This window comes from Alexandromys fortis, unplaced genomic scaffold, assembly GCF_014885135.2.
Source record: "Alexandromys fortis isolate MF-2015 unplaced genomic scaffold, M_Fortis_MF-2015_v1.1 scaffold_264, whole genome shotgun sequence".
NCBI lineage: Eukaryota > Metazoa > Chordata > Mammalia > Rodentia > Cricetidae > Alexandromys > Alexandromys fortis.
The window spans coordinates 1,657,351-1,674,222 of NW_026068140.1; the positions used below are offsets into that span (position 1 = coordinate 1,657,351).

General features: G+C 48.6%; 3 protein-coding genes across 3 annotated transcripts in view; 1 reads left to right on the forward strand and 2 right to left on the reverse strand.

Annotated features, from left to right (window-relative positions):
• The window catches only part of Aaas (aladin WD repeat nucleoporin), a 20,608-nt gene extending 16,735 nt beyond the window's left edge, over positions 1 to 3,873 (forward strand). Inside the window, exons 8-16 of the mRNA XM_050126690.1 lie at positions 1,770 to 1,890; positions 2,108 to 2,232; positions 2,356 to 2,416; positions 2,550 to 2,640; positions 2,725 to 2,818; positions 2,898 to 2,965; positions 3,208 to 3,289; positions 3,398 to 3,482; positions 3,626 to 3,873. Of these exons, the coding sequence (XP_049982647.1) occupies positions 1,770 to 1,890; positions 2,108 to 2,232; positions 2,356 to 2,416; positions 2,550 to 2,640; positions 2,725 to 2,818; positions 2,898 to 2,965; positions 3,208 to 3,289; positions 3,398 to 3,482; positions 3,626 to 3,850 (952 nt within the window). The 3' untranslated portion in view covers positions 3,851 to 3,873. The remainder of the gene's footprint in view (positions 1 to 1,769; positions 1,891 to 2,107; positions 2,233 to 2,355; positions 2,417 to 2,549; positions 2,641 to 2,724; positions 2,819 to 2,897; positions 2,966 to 3,207; positions 3,290 to 3,397; positions 3,483 to 3,625) is intronic.
• Positions 3,874 to 4,694: 821 nt separating this feature from the next.
• Myg1 (MYG1 exonuclease) lies at positions 4,695 to 11,286 on the reverse strand. Its single transcript, XM_050126691.1, has 7 exons — positions 11,025 to 11,286; positions 10,770 to 10,882; positions 8,218 to 8,377; positions 5,511 to 5,663; positions 5,288 to 5,410; positions 5,001 to 5,182; positions 4,695 to 4,911 (listed from the first exon to the last, which is right to left on the reverse strand). Exons 1-7 carry the CDS (start codon positions 11,241 to 11,243, stop codon positions 4,713 to 4,715), a joined length of 1,149 nt encoding a protein of 382 aa, XP_049982648.1. The 5' UTR covers positions 11,244 to 11,286; the 3' UTR covers positions 4,695 to 4,712.
• Positions 11,287 to 11,486: 200 nt separating this feature from the next.
• Pfdn5 (prefoldin subunit 5) lies at positions 11,487 to 16,288 on the reverse strand. Its single transcript, XM_050126692.1, has 6 exons — positions 16,137 to 16,288; positions 15,839 to 15,941; positions 15,512 to 15,543; positions 14,093 to 14,167; positions 13,918 to 14,023; positions 11,487 to 11,689 (listed from the first exon to the last, which is right to left on the reverse strand). The coding sequence occupies exons 1-6, from the start codon at positions 16,206 to 16,208 to the stop codon at positions 11,613 to 11,615; spliced, it is 465 nt and encodes a 154-aa protein (XP_049982649.1). The 5' UTR covers positions 16,209 to 16,288; the 3' UTR covers positions 11,487 to 11,612.
• Between the last annotated feature and the right edge of the window lie 584 nt (positions 16,289 to 16,872).

A 16,872-nucleotide genomic window follows, 5' to 3' on the forward strand; every position in this document is an offset into this window, starting at 1 on the left:
CACACACACACACACACACACACACACACACAACCCCCAAGTGAAAGGACAACAGGAGCATACCACCACACTGTTTCCTAGGAAATTTTTTTAAAGGTTTTTTTTTTTTTTTTTTAGTTTTATTTTATTTTTTTGATTTTCCAAACAGGTTTTCTCTCTGTAGCCCTGGCTGTCCTGGAACTCACTCTGTAGACCAAGATGTGCTCAAACTCAGAGATTGCCTGCCTCTGCCTCCCGAGTGCTGGGATTAAGGAGGTGCAGCACCACCACTGCCGATTTTTGTTTTTAATCTTATGGGTGTTTTGTCTATGTGTATATCTGTGTAACATGTGCACGCAGCACCTGAGGAGGCCAGGAGAGAATGATGCACCCTGGACTGCCATGTGGGTGCTGGGAACTGAACTGGATCCTCTGGAAGAGCAGCCAGTGCTCCTAACCACTGAACTATCTCTCCATACCCCTTCCTAGCAAATTAAAAAAATTTTTTTTTCCTAAGGAGAAGCCAGCAAAGTTTTATTGAGAAGTAGAGTAACCGTTCTTGTAGAAGGGAGGTTCTAAAGAAATGGGCTGCCCTTTGAAATGTTTTTATTTTAGGGATGGGGAGGTGGCTCAGAGAATAGTTTCAGGGGATCTAATGCCCTTTTCTGGCCATCTTGGGCATTACACACACATGGTCACTGACATACATGCATGTAAAACAGTCATACACATAAAAGATTTTTGATCATGTGTGTGTCACATGTTACAGGGAGCTCTCAAGCTGAGCTGACTTGAAAAGATAGGTGCCCTTCACTGTAAAGATGAATCATGTCAGTGGCCCAGTGGGAAGGGAAGAGCCAGGTCCCAGGGGTAGAGGTCAGTTTACACACAGCTCTTTTTGGTAGACAGGAAATTGTGGGCACATAAAGGTGGGAGATGTTCTGATAAGGAAAGGTGATTGGTGCTGGGATTGAGAAAATAAAACCAGCAGAGGTTGGACCCTTGAGGTAATGTCCTTGGTAACCCAGCACAGTGACTCCAGTATAAGTCTCTTAGACTCACTGTCAGGGCTGTCTTCTGGAAATGGGACTGCAGCTTCTGCCTTTTCTGTATGTATCTCTGGCTGTCCTAAACTTGCTCTGTAGAGTAGGCTGGACTCGAACTCAGGGATTCAGCTGCCTTTGCCTGCCAAGTGTTAGGACTAAAGTCATGTGCCACCCAGCCAGCTTCTGACTTTTTATACTGGCTCCTGCCCTGAAAACCACAGGTTCTCTGTAGACCTTCAAATTTAAACTCTGGCATTATCATTTTCCCAACCTGAATTGAGGTTAGAGGCTATGAATTAGAGGTTCTAGTGAAAGCAAGGAAACGGAATCATGACAGGGCATTTTCACTTTGTATTGTTTGGGTGCTGGCAGAGGCCAGAAGAGGGCGTTGATCCGCTGGAGCTGGAGCTGTAGATGGTTTTGAGTGTGTGTGCGCACACATACACACACACAAACACACACATTGAGTGCAGGGCAGACTCCTGCCCTCAGAAGGAGCAAGTGTTCTTAGCCATTTACCCTCTGGCTGCCTTGGTGCATTTGTTTACCATCTGTGTTCTTTTTTTCAAGATGGATTTTCTTTGTGTAGCCCTCGCTGCCCTGGGACTTGTTCTGCAGACCAGGCTGGCCTCAAACTCAAGAGAGCCACCTGCTTCTGCCTTGCAAATACTGGGATCAAGAGCATTTCCACCTTTCCCAACCTGTTATCATCTTTTTACCCTATCCCTTTTGTTTATCCTGCAGACCCTCCTCTGGCTGTGCTCAGGTATTATCTCACCCTGGGCACACACCGGTCACCAGCTTGGCTTGGGCCCCCAGTGGGGGGCGGCTGCTCTCAGCCTCACCTGTCAGTGCTGCTGTTCTGGTGAGTGGTTCCCACCTCTCTGTGGTGGAAAGCTTGGGGGAGTGAGATTGTCTGTCTTCAGTTCATCTAGTGAAGGAGCTATCCTCAGATCTCACACTGAGGTAGCCGACATTGTAATCATAAAGAGGTCTTCCCTAGGCCTTTGTGCATCGAAGAGGGTGGCCTGAGTGAGCTGATTGATAACACTGAGTTTCTACACCACCTCCTTTGATCTTAGGTATGGGATGTCTCAACAGAAATCTGTGTCCCCCTTCCTTGGTTTCGAGGAGGAGGGGTTACCAACTTGCTGTGGTCCCCAGATGGCAGCAAAGTCCTGGCTACTACTCCTTCAGCTGTCTTTCGGTGAGTGGGCGAAAAGCCAAGATTCCAGAGAAAGGGCACTGACTCTGGGGACTGCAAGATGAGACAGTCCAGGTTTGGAGCATGAAGGCCCCAGGCTGTAATCTTTGTCTTTCTCTGGCACAGAGTCTGGGAGACCCAGATGTGGACTTGTGAGAGGTGGCCAACTCTTTCAGGGCGCTGTCAGGTAAGAGAGGCCTATGGCCCACAGACACTGGGAGGAAGGGGAAGTTAGTAGGCTTGGCTCCCCACCTCTGCTTCTCTCCTGCCATAGTCCTCTTCCAGACCTCTTTCTCCTGGCTTTTCCTTCCTGTCCCCAGACCGGCTGCTGGAGCCCAGATGGAAACCGACTGCTCTTCACTGTGCTGGGGGAGGCGCTGATTTACTCCTTGTCATTCCCGGACCCGTGTGGTGAATGCACTGGGGGTGAAGGACCCGAGTGGTGAGTGTACTGGGGGTGAAGGGCGCACGGGAACTAGAAACCTGCCCTTACAGGGACAGAGAAGGGACACGTTGGAGGTGCGAAGTCAGCAACAATTGTGGCAGATCTTTCTGAGACAACAATACAGACACCAGATGGAGAGGAGAGGTGGGTTTCAGTGCCCGTGGGAGGAGGGGTGAGAAGTCAGGAGAGCCACACTGACTGCACCTGTCCTGTCCTGGCACAGGCTCGGGGGAGAGGCCCACTCCATGGTTTGGGACCCTAGTGGTGAACGCCTGGCTGTGCTCATGAAAGGTAAGGAGTAAAGAGAATGGGGCTTTGTTGAGACGGGGTCTCTGATGAGCCCTGGCTGTCCCAGAACTTACAGAACTTACTCACTGGATTAAAGGCGTGTGCCATTACACCCACTAGAGAAAAGGTGCCTTTCTTAAGCCACAGCCTGACAGACCTGACAGCACCAGCGCTGTTGTACTCTGCCCTTGCCCTCTGGGACCTGGCTTCTAGAGTGTCCTGTATTAGCGGAACCTTTCTTACAGGAAACCCACGGGTACAGGATGGGACTCCCATCATCCTCCTTTTTCGAACTCGGAACAGCCCTGTGTTTGAGCTTCTTCCCTGGTAAGTGCTGATCAGACGTGTGGGTCTGGCCTCCGCAGCCTGTCCCCACATACAGCTACAGAAACTTCCCGCTGCCCTTGGCCTCACCTCTTCCCCTTCTTGCCACAGTGGCATCATCCAGGGGGAGCCAGGGGCCCAGGCTCAGCTCATCACTTTCCATCCTTCCTTCAACAAAGGGGCCTTGCTCAGTGTGGTGAGTAGACAAGGGCTTGGCCGTGTGCGCGTGAGCATGCTCTGTAGGGTCTCCTGGATGGCTAGAGACCCAGTGGTTTGGACCTGTCAAAGGCCACTTCTAGGTCCATGCTCATGACTCCTTTTCCTGCCCGTTTTCTGCAGTGCTGGTCCACAGGCCGAATCGCCCACATCCCTCTGTACTTTGTCAATGCCCAGTTTCCACGCTTTAGCCCAGTCCTTGGCCGGGCCCAGGAGCCCCCAGCTGGAGGTGGAGGCTCTATTCATGAAGTGCCACTATTTACTGAGACACCACCAACCTCTGCCCCTTGGGACCCTCTTCCAGGACCACTACCTCCTCAGCCCCACTCCCCTCACTCCCACGTGTAAATAAAGTTTCTGGGTTCTATTCATTTTCTAGTATGTTGCTGGGTATAATAGAAAAAAAGGAGTGGGACCATGGGCCAAGACTGTACTGTCTCTTCCTAGCTACCTGCAAATTTGATCAAGTTATTTAGTCCTCAGATGGTTTCCTTTTTCTTCTTTTTTAAAGATTTATTATGTATATGGTGTTCTGCCTGCATACCAGAAGAGGGCACCATATCTCATTCTAGATGGCTGTGAGCCAGTATGTGGTTGCTGGGAATTGAACTTAAGACCTCTGAGGGCTGGAGAGATGGCTCAGTGTTTAAGAGCATTGCCTGCTCTTCCAAAGGTCCTGAGTTCAATTCCCGGCAACCACATGGTGGCTCACAACCATCTGTAATGAGGTCTGGTGCCCTCTTCTGGCCTGCACGCATACACACAGACAGAATATTGTATACATAATAAATAAATAAATATTTAAAAAAAAAGACCTCTGAAAGAGTAGCCAGTGTTCTTAACCTGTGAATCATCTCTTCTGCCCTTTATTTTTTAAAGCTTTAATATTTATGTGTGTGTTGCCTGCATACACATATGTGTGTGTATCACATGTGTCCAGTGCCCACAGAGTCAGTAGGGGGGTTGGATCTTCTGGACCTGGAGTTAAAGACAGTTATGTGAGCTGCTGTGTGGGTGCTGGGAATCGAATCTAGCTCCTCTCCTAGGGCAATAATACTCTTAACTGCTGAGCATCTGCCCAGCCCACTGATGGCTGTTGGTGTTTGCAAAGCTGAGAATGCTAGGGCTGTCCATAGGATGCTGTACTTACTAGGTCTGAGAAAATGACTGGGCTGGTAGATAAGGGCCTGGGTCGGTGAAAGATGAAATTTTATTGGACTACAGAATTTTCAAGGGGCGTAGTTGCTGGGTGCTGGGCAAGAGTGGCAAGGGCCATGTTTAGGGCACCTTCTCGAGTGTGGTGCCCACCAATGAAGCCACTGGCATGGACGAAGATGCAGCCAGAGATCCCACTGACTTGGTCCAGGGCCTCATCCCGAAGTCCTCGCCATGGCTCTGGCAGGGGCAGCCTATGTAAGAACAAAGGGAGGCATGCGGAGACTCCAACAGCACTGAAACACCTGAAGGTAGGCAGGGGAGGGAGTTCTGGGGGACTCACCGGCTTTGGAATGAGTGAGGCTCCTTGGGTACACATTGGACTCGCCACTGTCCAGCCTGATCAGTGTAGATAACAAAGGTGATGACCACTGGTGGGGACAGCTCAGATTCTAGGTGGTAAAGATGCTCTTTCCAAGGGCATCCGCCCTGTGCAAGTTCCACTATCTTCCCACTTGGGTCCACCTGAAAGGAAAACAGTATGTGGCTAGGTCTATGTAGGAGCAGAAGGCCCAGTTGACCAGATGGCCCAGAAGCATCCCTGGCCCTCAGGCCACCTGCCCAGTTTACCTTGAATCGCTGGGCCAGGGCCTCTTCTACCAATGCCCGGGCTGGCAGCCAGCTATGCTGGTAGAAATTCAGTCTCTGCAGAAACTCTTCCTGTACCAGGTCCATTGCACGCCTGAACCCTGCCTGGGAATGGTGAAATCACAGAACATGATCCCAGGCCTTGGATGGAAGGCATCTGTCCTTCCTTTGTCCTTGAGTTCTACTGTGACTCAGGCCAGCTCACCTCGGTGTCTTGGTTGGGCTGGTTCCAGGTGGGATTGAGCCGAGCCACCCGAGCACTCAGTGTAGTGGTCAGCGCATACCGCGGCTCCCCTTCTTCCCACTGCGAGATCCCATTGTCCACTGCATCTACCTCTTCCACGAAGTTCTCATACATCTAAAGCAGCAGCAGGGAGGTAGGCTTTAGCATACCCATCATGGTAAAGTTGGTATCGGTTTCAGAGTGTAAACACTTTCTCACAACAGCCCCTAGTGTTTCACCATTGACTAGATGGGAGGAGGGAGGAGGAAGGAAGACAGCAGCTTGGTGTTAGTTAGGACTGAGATTCAGGTCACCCGAAGATGTATGCCCAGGGGGCTTGCTGACTTTATTTCATTGAAGTTTTTAATATATTTTGTGTATGGGTGCTCTGCAGCCAGAAGAGGGCGCCAGACCTCATTATGGGTAGTGAGACACCCTGTGGGAACTGAACCTCTGGAAGAGCAGCTGGGCCAACCTTCCAGTCCTCATAACAAAATTAGCTGGGCAGGCCGGGCGATGGTGGCGCACGCCTTTAATCCCAGCACTCGGGAGGCAGAGGCAGGTGGATCTCTGTGAGTTCGAGACCAGCCTGGTCTACAGAGCTAGTTCCAGGACAGGCTCCAAAGCCACAGAGAAACCCTGTCTCGAAAAACAAAAACCAAAACAAAACAAAACAAAAAATTAGCTGGGCACTGTGGCACACATGTTTAATCCTAGCACTCAGGAGGCAGAAGTAGGCAGATCTCTGGCCTGCTTGGTCTACAAGCCAACCTGGTCTACATTATGAGTTCCCAGACATCTAGGCCTACATAATGAGATCCTAGCTAAAAAAAAAAAAAAAAAAGTTGTTTTGCTTGTATGTATGCCTGTGCACAGTGTGTATGCCTAGTGCCCGTGGAGGCCTGAAGAGGGCATCAGATCCCCTGAAACTCACAGATGTTTGTGAACCATCATATGGATGTTGGAAACTGATCCTGTCCTCTGGAAGTGGATCCTGTGCTCTTTTCCAGCCTGGCTATGACTTAGAACAGGGATTTCAGTTCCTATGTACGATTGTGGAAATGGATTCCTGGGCCAAGGAAGGGAAGAGTATGTGGGCTAAGTAGGCTGCAGAGCAAATGAATGAGACAGCAGAAGGTCTGGCAAATACAGTGGGAAAGTGATGGACATTAAGAGCTGAGACGTGGGGCTTTGTGAGGCCATGTGTTTCGGCTTATACAATACGTACCATATACCATTATGTTAGGAGCTGCAGCATTTGAGTTTGAAGGAATAGTAGAATACGCCTCAAACCCTCGGGCAGACCCAGCATAAGCTATTCATGACAAACCCCCACAAAATGCACTTCCATACTAGTCCCATGCGGGACGTGTAGAAAGAGCACTAGCCTCAGAGAGAATCGAAAAAGTTAACTTCTCTCTGCACAGCACCCCTTGTCTGTACCAAGCCTTGATAGTCACTTAAAACTGGCTAAATCAGCTACTTAGAAAACCCATCAGCAGAGGAAACAAAAGACCCCAGTTGTTTAAAGCCTTGCCATTCCCAAAACTGTTACCCTAGTCACTTCTTCCCCTCTGGCACAACAAACAGGAGCAGATGCTGGAGAACTAAGCTTGAGGCCTGAACTCAGCAGCCTACCTGCAAAGTGAACCTCGGGGTGAGGGAGACTGGATGGATCTGTCCAGTAAATTTCACAGGAATAGGATTAAGTGTTGTCCTTGGTACTGTTTGGCCTGAACTTGGAGATGCTTCTGCAATCTGTCCCTTTCCTCCTGAGCCTGCCAACTCCTGCGCACCAGTGAATTATGGAGATACTGAGAGATGTACGATAGCATCTCTGAGCCCAATGCCTTCGAGTATAAGCAGCCTTATCTGTTTAGTTTGGTCAGGTTTTTGAGTCAGGATCCAGATTGGCCTAGAACTCAAGATCCTCCTGTCTAAGCCTCTCAAGTGTTGGGTGAAGTGTGTATACCACCACGCCTGGAATAATTGGGTTTCTTTTTCTTTTTTTCTTTTTAAATGTATGGCACAAAAAAGACTAGAAAATGCTGCTTTCAAAGTCCTTCCCCAGACTAGTGTGGGAATGTACACTTATAGTCCCAACTTAAGAGAAGGAAGCAAGCGTACTGCTTAAGTCACAAGTTCAAGACCAGCCTGAGCAATATAGGCAGAACCTATCTCAAAATAATAAAGTAGTAAGACCCCTTTCCTAAACACTAACGTCCAGTCCTCTCCACTCCAGGATGTAGGCTAGGAAGGCACAAAGGACATGCCTGATGGGGAGACTGACTGTTGGGTCCCTGTGGTGGGCTGAGTAAGAATGGCCCCTATAAGCTTATATATTTGAATGCTCAGGCATTAGGAGTGAGCTACTCGAGAAAGGTTAGGAGGAAATCAAAAGACAAGCCTTGCCTGCCCACCTGGATGTAGAATTCGCAGCTACTTCTTCAGCATTGTCTGCCTGCATGCCAATATGCTCTCCACCATGAGGATATGGACTAAACCTCTGAAACTATACACAAGCCCCAGTTAAATGCTTTCTTTTATAGAGTTGCTGTGGTCATAGTGTCTCTTCACAAAAGAACCGTGACTAAGACAGTCCCCACAATCAGTAACTGACAGGCCTAGTCCAGTGCTGCATCACTCGTGCCGTTCCTGGCCAGCTGGGTGGGGTGTAGACAGTCCCTACCTTGTCATAGAGGGTGTCCACCACGCTGTCCTCTTCACTAGTACCCAGCAGCTGGGCCAGTAGCTTATGCCCGAAGTGCAGATAGACAAGTCCAGCACTGCTCAACTTCGTCTGCCATGGCTTCCCAGGGCACAGGGAACTCATGGTTTCTGTAAAAGTCCTGAGGAGCACAGGGAGGGGCTGCAGTGGAGGAGCTGGTCCAAAAGTCTAGTGTGTGCGCAAGTTTATATCCTGGGTATCAGCAGGATGGTTAAAGGAACCCCACTCGAATGATGGCTTTTCCTCCAGTACCAACATAGGCCTTGGTTGAAAGTTCATATTCCTGCATTCACTCGACAACGGCTGGAACTCAACGCTTACTGTATGCCAGGCTCTATGTTTTGCAACCTAAGCTCCTATCTGTCCTTTAAAGTTCGCGTAAGGACTGGGCAAACAGCAGCAGCTGTGGCTCACAGGACCTCGAGGACCCGACCTCCAGGTGCTCAAATCCTTTATGTAAAATGGGACAGCGTTTGCCTAGAAGACACACATATCCTCCTGTATATTTTTTGTTTTGGTTTGGTTTTTGGAGTCAGGGTTTAGCTGGGTAGCCCTGGCTGTTCTGGAACTCACTCTGTAGACTAGACTGGCCTCAACTCAGGAGATCTGTGTGCCTTTGCTCCCAAGTGCTAGGATTAAAGGCATTTGATACCACAACCGGCTATAAAATTTTTCTCTTGGGACTGGAGAGATGGCTCAGTAGATACGACCACTGACTATTCTTTCGGAGGTCCTGAGTTCAATTCCCAGCAACCACATATGGCTCACAACCATCTGTAATGAGATCTGGTGCCTTCTTCAGGCCTAGTAAGGCATACATGCAGACAGACACTGTATAGATAATAAATAAGTAAATAAATTAAAAATAAATTTTTTCTCTTGATGGTAATTTTTTTTTTTTTTTTTTTTTTTTTTTTTTTTTTTTTTTTGGTTTTTCGAGACTGGGTTTCTCACAGAGATCAGCCTGTCTCTGCCTCCCAAGTGCTGGGATTAAAGGCGTGCGCCACCACCTCCGCAGGGGCCTTATTCTTCCACCTGTATCTTTTCTTTTTCTTTTTTTTTTTTGAGACAGGATTTCTCTAGCTTTTGTGCCTGTCCTGGAACTAGCTCTTGTAGACCAGGCTAGCCTGGAACTCAGAGGTCGGCCTCCCGAGTGCTGGGTAAAGGTGTGCACCACCACTGCCCAGCCTCCTTCTGTATCCTTTCGATCATCTCTAGATTACCTGCGATCTAGGATACAGATGTTAGGTAGGTGGGTGTTACACTTTAGAGACAAGGAAAGTCTACATTCCGTGCAGATGCTCTTTACTTATTTACTTAAAAAAAAAAAAAAAAAAAAAAAGCAAAGCAGCAGCAGCGGCCAGGTGGCACACAGCTTTAATCCCAGCACTCGGGAGGAAGAGCGGGTGGACCTCTGAGAGTTCCAGGGCAGCCAGGGCTACAGAGAAGCCTCAATAAACTGCAACACAGCAGAAGGGAGTACATTTTCTTAAATTGGAAGGGAGAGTTGAGAAATTTTGGAGGTGGGAACATGAAGAAACAGGAAAAGTTTATTCTCTTTTAGGAAAAGTGGGGACGCTGACCGAAGTGTGAGCAAGGGTTTGAGGGGTGGGAGAAGGGTGACAATCATGCTGTGGTTAAGAAGGGGCTCACTTCATTTCTGTGATACAACGCCGGACAGAGGTCAACACAGGATCAACATAGCTTATGGTCCACCACAGCAAGGAAGGGGCAGGAGCTTACACAGCAAGTCACATCTCACCCACAGGCAAAAGCAGAGAAAAAACAGGCGCATGCACGCTTCTAGTGCTTGGCTTCCTTCTGACTTATGCAGGCCAGGAATAGTGCCTCCCACTCAATGCCCACCGGCCAGCCTGATCTAGATAATCCCTCACTGAACCAATTCTAGGTGAGTGTCAACTGAAAATTAAAACTAGCCATCACGGGGCTGGTGATGGTAAAGAGCTGGCTGCTCTTGCAGTAGAGGCAAGTTCAATCCCCTACATCCAAGTGACAGCTCACAACCCTCCTTAACCCCAATTCCAGAGTATCCTGACACCTCCTGACCTCTGTGGGCATCAGTACACATGGTGCAGACATGAATGCAGGCCAAACATCCATACACATAAAATAAAAAATCAGCCGGTCGGTGGCGGTGCACACCTTTAATCCCAGCACTCCGGAGGCAGAGGCAGGCGAATCTCTGTGAGTTCGAGACCAGCCTGGTCTACAAGAGGTAGTTCCAGGACAAGCTCCAAAACTACAAAGAAACCCTGTCTTGAAAAACAAACAAAAAAATAAAAATAAGAAAGCAAAAGGTCCTTGAATTAGAAGGACTGAACTGCCTGCTGCAAGGCCAAGGGTTAAAGCAGGGGAGGCCTGTGGGGGTTTCAGTCCCAGGGCGATTAAGGGCGATTCAACGGTGAGGCGGCGATGAACTTGTGCATTTGAAGGAGGGATTGCAGCACAAACCAAAGTTAGGAAAGCCAGAGAGCAGGTGTATGTGAACTCACCTCTGGTGATGATCATAACGGTGTCTCAGAGGGTTGTACTCTCCACCCACATCCACCACGATGTCACACGAAGCCAGTTTTTCAGGGTCCCGAGTCCGCACAATTTCTGCATCCTGCAGACATAGAGGGGCTGTCAGGCAGCAGTCAGAGGATTGAGGCTGGGTCTCTAAGGGGATGTGTCTTGGGGAGGGTCGTGCTCAGGGGAAGCAAACACTAGAGGGTACCCAGCCAGTTAGGTTCGCAGGCGGTCCGTACCCTGTACTCGGGCAGGAGTTGGAGTAACGCGCAAGCCAAAGCCTCGTCGCAATGGAAGGTGCCGTTGTGCGTCCCGATTCGGGGTGGTGCCATGGGGCTGCAGCGAGGCCTTTTAGGGGGCGAAACGGACTCTGGACCGAGCATACGACGCTGGGTTTGGAGAACTGACCGCAGAGGCCGCACCAGTGTTAGAATACCATGCAGGAAACGAAAACCCATACGGCTCCCTCCACGGGAAGGTCGACCCGGAAGAGGAAGTGTGTAGTGCAGCTCCACTTCCGACCGCAAGCAGTCCCCACCGCAACCCAGAAAAATGTGTGCCCGTTCTTCCCGTTTCTGAGAGCCCAAGGTGGAACCTCTAAAGGCAGTGTAATTGGCCCATTTTCGGGTTCTAGGCAAGAGCACTCCCTCTGGACACTCCCCGTTCATCACCAGACCCTTTTATAATATAAGAGACCACCATTTGCCCAGCTGGCACATTTATTAACATTAAACACAACTCTTCCCAGACACCAGTAGGCCACTGCCCACAAAGTCTCAGGCCCCTTGAAACAGGGCCCTTCACTGCTTCATCTCCGCAGCACATCCTCACGCCTTGGCCGTCGCCTGCGTTGCTCCCAGGACTGTGAGCTGCTGGATCTTCTGGCTCATCATTTCCATGACGGCTAAGAAAGGAGGAGCAGAGTTACAACCCAGGGGGACTATTCCAGAGAACCCAAGAAGGGGAACACACACACTCTGTGCACCACGTCAGTCAGTATGCTAAACCGCTGCAATTTGGTACAGAATGAGACTCTCTCAAAGCAAAAGAAAGAGCCACCAACTTCCCTGACTTTATAAATCAAGATCAGCTTCCCATACCCTTTCCAGTTTGACTTAGTTGGTGTGAATTGGATCTGTGCTCTTTTTAAATTTCCTGGAGGATTGCTGTGTGTAGCCACTGTGGTAACTGCTAGGGTTTCCTTAGAATTCTGCTGCGTTAGGCCAGGCGGTGGTGTCGCATGCCTTTAATCCCAGCACTCCGGAGGCAGAGACAGGCGGATCTCTGTGAGTTCGAGGCCAGCGTGGTCTACAAAGCTACAGAAACAGAGAAACCCTGTCTCGAAAAACCAAAAAAAAAAAAAAAAAAAAAAAAAAAAAAAAAAAAAAAAAAAAAAAAAAAAAAAAAAAAAAAAAAAAAAAAAAAAAAAAAAAGAATTCTGCTGCGTTTATAGGCACTTTATCCCAATCCATGAACAGATTTCTTCTCAATCACTCAAACCCCAAATCACCCATCAGGACACCAAAGAGAAAAAGAAACCTCATTGTTGTTAAGATAGCACTCGCTGGCATTGAACTCAGAGCTCCACCTGCCTCTGCCTCCCAACTGCTGGATTAAAGGTGTACACCACTCCATCCAGCAGAGACATGCTTTTAACTTGGAGAAGATACCTCCAAGTTTTACGTTACAACCCATGTTCTTTCTTTGAACTCGAATGTGTGTTTATCTATGTCCACCACTAGACATACAGGTGAAGACGAAAGGAATCTTATCTTGCTCTCTCTCATTCTCTGTCTATTCCTGAGATAGGGTCTCTCACTGAAGGTGAAACTCACCCAGCCAGTGAACTTCCAGGATCTATTTGTCTCTGTCCTATTAGCACTGAGGTTACAAGCATTTGGGTCATGCCTAGCTGGAGATTAGAACTCAAGACCACTGAGCCATGTTCCCATAGTTTAAGTGTTAAATTTTTAAATGTTCCGACTCGCGTGTGTTTTCATGTGCTCCATTTTCATGCAGGAGTACAGAGGTCACATCTCCTGGTCCTGGAGTTTTAGGTGGCTGTGAGCTGCCACAGATCTGAACCTGTGCCTTTGGCAAGCAGATTAAATGCTCTTAAACCACTGAGCCATTTCTCCAAGCTGTTGTGTTTCCTGAGACAGGATCTTGGCAATGTACTTTAGTCTGGCCTCTACCCTGGAATCCTCTTGCCTTAGCCTTCTGAATGCTGAAATTACAGGAAATGCACCACATACCGCTGGATTACTCATTTAAATGGATAGTATTGTACATGAATTATGTCAGTGTATGTGCATACATTTAAATCTTATTTATGCATACAAACATGCATACATATAAGTAAATATTTTAGGTTTTCTTGTGGTTTTGTTTGTTTTTGTGGTGCCCAGGATTTAATCCATGACATTTACATGCTAGGAACTTTTTTTTTAGAGAGAGGGTTTCTCTTTGTAACAGTCCCAGCTGTTCTGGACTTGATTTGTAGACCAGGCTGGCTTCAAACTCACTGAGTTCCCTCTGCTTCTGCCTCCCAAGTGCTGAGATTAAAGGCCTGCACCACCACTGCCCAGCATGCTAGGCACTCTTACTACTGAGCTATATATCCCCAAGCCTACACCAATTATGTCTTTTTGGAGGGGAGGACAAGAGTCTCATGAAGTCCACAGTGGCCTTGAACTGGCTATGTAGTAAAGATGATCCCCCTGCCTCTCCTAAGTGTAAGGATTAAAGTGTATACCACAAAACCTGGCTGCTGTTTTTCTTTTGAGACAGGGTCTTGATATGAACTCTTGATTTAATCTCCCCAGTTTTGGGGTTGCAGATGTGTGCTGTCATGTCCTATGCAATGAATGTTCTTTATCACGGTAGACTGGGTAGGAAGTTCCCTGGGAGTCTGGGAGACAGCTTCACAGCTAAGAGCATTTGCCAGCTGCCTGGTGACGAGAGTTTAATCTCTAGAACCAAGGGTGAAAGGAGAAAACTGATTCCTGAAAATTTTCCTCTAACCTCCACACAGGCACCACAGCACTCATGTGCCCCACCCCCACCTCCCAGAGATGGAAAGACAGACAATAGATATAATTTTACAGAAGAGGCACTCTGGGCAGAACTCACCTTGCTTCATAGCGTGCTTTTCCTGCAGAGCTGGCTGGATTTTCTCCATCTGCTTGGTGAGAAAGTCTATCTTCCTTTTGAAGAAGTCATTGGCATCGTCAGCTGTCTGCAAGATCAGAGGTAAAGGCAAGAACACAAGGAGACCCTGCCCTCCACGCCCTTCTCACCGCCTCACCTTTTCCACATAGTAGCCCGTTCCCACATCGATGAGCACGTGTTCCACGTCATGGAGCTTCCCAGGGACATACATCTGAGACGCAGGGGTAAAGAAAAAACTAGCCCAGCACGAGACAGCTTTGTCAACCAGAGCCATTAGCCCAAAGTCTCCTTTTCTAAAAAAGCTGCAACTTTTAGACCAAGGAACAGAATAGAATGTTCCTTGTGAGGACAACAGAAGCTGGAAACTTTCTTGTCCTGATCCCACGCCTCACCCTTAGAGGAGTTCCTGGGTTTCCCCAGTAGTCTTTCCAGAAAGACCAGAGCAGAGGCAACCATGCTTTCCAAAGGTTCTAGAACCCTGCAAGTGGAAAGCCAACCATAAATCCTGACGGATCATTACAAATTCTTACGTTTTGTTTTTAGATTGCATGCATCTAAAGGCATAGCTGGCACTGTACAAGTCAGAACAGGTTCCTGCCTCATGCAGCTGCAGGAACCAAACCCGGTTCTCAACCACTAGGCCGTCTCTCCAGCCTTGGGTTACTACTTTCATGTTACACTTGCTAGTTTTGTGTATATGTTTTCACATGTGTAGAGGGTGGGAGTGGTTTTCTCCTTCCACCATGTGAGTATTGAATGCTTCTGCACATTTTTACCCACTAGATACTTTGCTTAAATTTGTTTTAGTGCATTGGTGTGAAGGCATCAGATCCCCTGGAACTGGAGTTACAGACAGTTGTGAGCTGCCGTGTGGATGCTGGGAATTGAACCCAGGTCCTCTGGAAGAACAGTCAGTGCTCTTAACTGCTGAGCCATCTCTCCGGTCCCACACTGATATTATTTTAACTTAGACATTCTTCACACATTGCTATTTTTAGGTTTCTCTTTAGTCTGTCATTTCATGGATGAGCACTTTCAACAGATGGAAATAATCTAGGTTTCTTATTGAAGGTAGTTTTGGAATGAGGCACAACTAAGCTAAAACTAACAGAGCCAAGTTCTCAATTTCAATAGCCTACTATTTTCCTATTGCTTTAGCCGACTGCCAGCTCTATCTCCATGTTAGATTAACATCCCCACACAGCAGAGACAATCATCACACTTCAATTCTCCACTGAATTCTGATACAATATGAGACAGACACTGGTCCTAGTTAGACAAGAGAACTATGAAGTGTGTATGACTCTTTTTGTTTTACAAGCCAGGGTTTCTCTGTGTAATAGCCCAAGCTGTCCAGAACTCACTCTGTAGACCAGGCTGGCTTCCAGCTCAGAGATCCGCTTGCTTCTGCCTCTCAATTGATGGGATTAAAGGTGTGCGCCACCATCGCCTGGCTATAACTGTTCTTAAAATCATTGGGTTACTTATCAAAACTCTTCCCGTTTTGGGGGAACTGAAGGAGAAGGCAAGGTAGCATTTCCTGTGGAAAGGATACAGAACTCGTCAGTGGGACCAGTAATTCTTTTCCTGTGAAAGTAAGGAAGACAAACAGCTGGGGAAGGCTGGCCACTCCCCACGTGAGACGTTAGGGGGCTCCAACAGGACTCAGTATCCAGACAGTGAAAAGAACAGCAACAGAGGTGACGGGAGCTGCGGAATGTCTTGCGCATTTGAGCTTTCCGTAGGCAACATGCAGGGGCTCGTGTGGCTACACACACTACGTAACCGATAGTTTTCTCTAAGGAAAACTGGATTAGGAAGAGGCGACAGAGAAGCAGGCTAGCGACGGTTCCCCAGGCGCCCTCACCCGCCTAACCCATACCCTCGTTGTTCTTGTTCAGCACGTTCAGACAGTCCTTGGCTTCCACATACTTGGTCTGTACCACCTTGAGCTGAGCGATGGACGTGGACAAAAACTCCACTTCCTATAGAAGCCAGGAAAAACGGTCGGCTTGGTAACCCTAGAGAGATGTGGGTACGGCCAGAGGGGGCGGGACCTGGGACCGGATAGGGGTTTCCCTGGGAAAGGAAGCCTCCCCCAGCGGGAAGGCGCGGGGACGAGGGACTTCACGCGGCCGGAGGACGTGAAGCGCGAGGAAGGTGCTGGCTCCGGTCCTCACCTGATCCAGCTGGTTCTTGAGCATTTCCAGTTGTGGCAGATTCAGCTCCGTGATGTTAATCGACTGCGCCATGTTGGGAAGGAGAACTACCGGAGAGGAAGCCGGCTAGGCGAGCGGCGGCGCTCTAGCCAGCCGCTGCGTTGGCTCGGTGGTGCCGCCAGGGGAGACGCTCTGCGCCCGTCGTCTCTATGACCCGCGCCTCTGATGGAAGATAAAGATCTCAAGCTGGATTTGGTGGAGATCGCAGCGCTTTTCCGCGGAGTATACTAGAGTAGCACGATTAAGTTGCAAACAGGACTTCAGGCTTCAAGGAACTGGAAACTATTGAAAGTCCTCAGGACGCAATCACAGGACTGTAAAACCGTATGCTCTACTGCGTGTTGATGGGACACCCCTGGCGGCCGAGCAGGAGAGAACCACTAATGTGATGTGAAAACTGGTTTAAAGGACACCAAAGAGCCGCCACTGCCACCAACGAGAGTGTAGCCGAAGTTTGTGTGTGTGCTTCTGTGTGTGCATGTTTTGTCTGCATATATATAAGTGCGGTGTCAGGGACTCTGCATTGCTCGGAGCTGGGTTTTACCCTGGTCGGTAGCCTCCACCCGAATGCTGGGAACCGAACCTAAGTCCACTGGAAGAACAGCCCAGTGCTCTTAACTGCTGAGCTGTCTAGCCTCAGCATAATTATGTTATTGTCTGTTGGATATGAATGGTATATAAATGTGATACATGCTTT

What these genes read in the sequence shown, in the direction of transcription:
- Myg1 (XM_050126691.1), bottom strand. Translation starts at nt 11,243, where the DNA reads ATGGGTTTTCGTTTCCTGCATGGTATTCTAACACTGGTGCGGCCTCTG. An exon ending in AACTCCTGCCCGAGTACAGG is followed by an intron (nt 10,883 to 11,024) that starts GTACGGACCGCC and finishes CTATGTCTGCAG; the next exon opens with GATGCAGAAATTGTGCGGAC. An exon ending in CGTTATGATCATCACCAGAG is followed by an intron (nt 8,378 to 10,769) that starts GTGAGTTCACAT and finishes TGTGCTCCTCAG; the next exon opens with GACTTTTACAGAAACCATGA.
- Pfdn5 (XM_050126692.1), bottom strand. Translation starts at nt 16,208, where the DNA reads ATGGCGCAGTCGATTAACATCACGGAGCTGAATCTGCCACAACTGGAA. An exon ending in TCAAGAACCAGCTGGATCAG is followed by an intron (nt 15,942 to 16,136) that starts GTGAGGACCGGA and finishes TGGCTTCTATAG; the next exon opens with GAAGTGGAGTTTTTGTCCAC. An exon ending in AAAGCACGCTATGAAGCAAG is followed by an intron (nt 11,690 to 13,917) that starts GTGAGTTCTGCC and finishes CTCCTTTCTTAG; the next exon opens with CCGTCATGGAAATGATGAGC.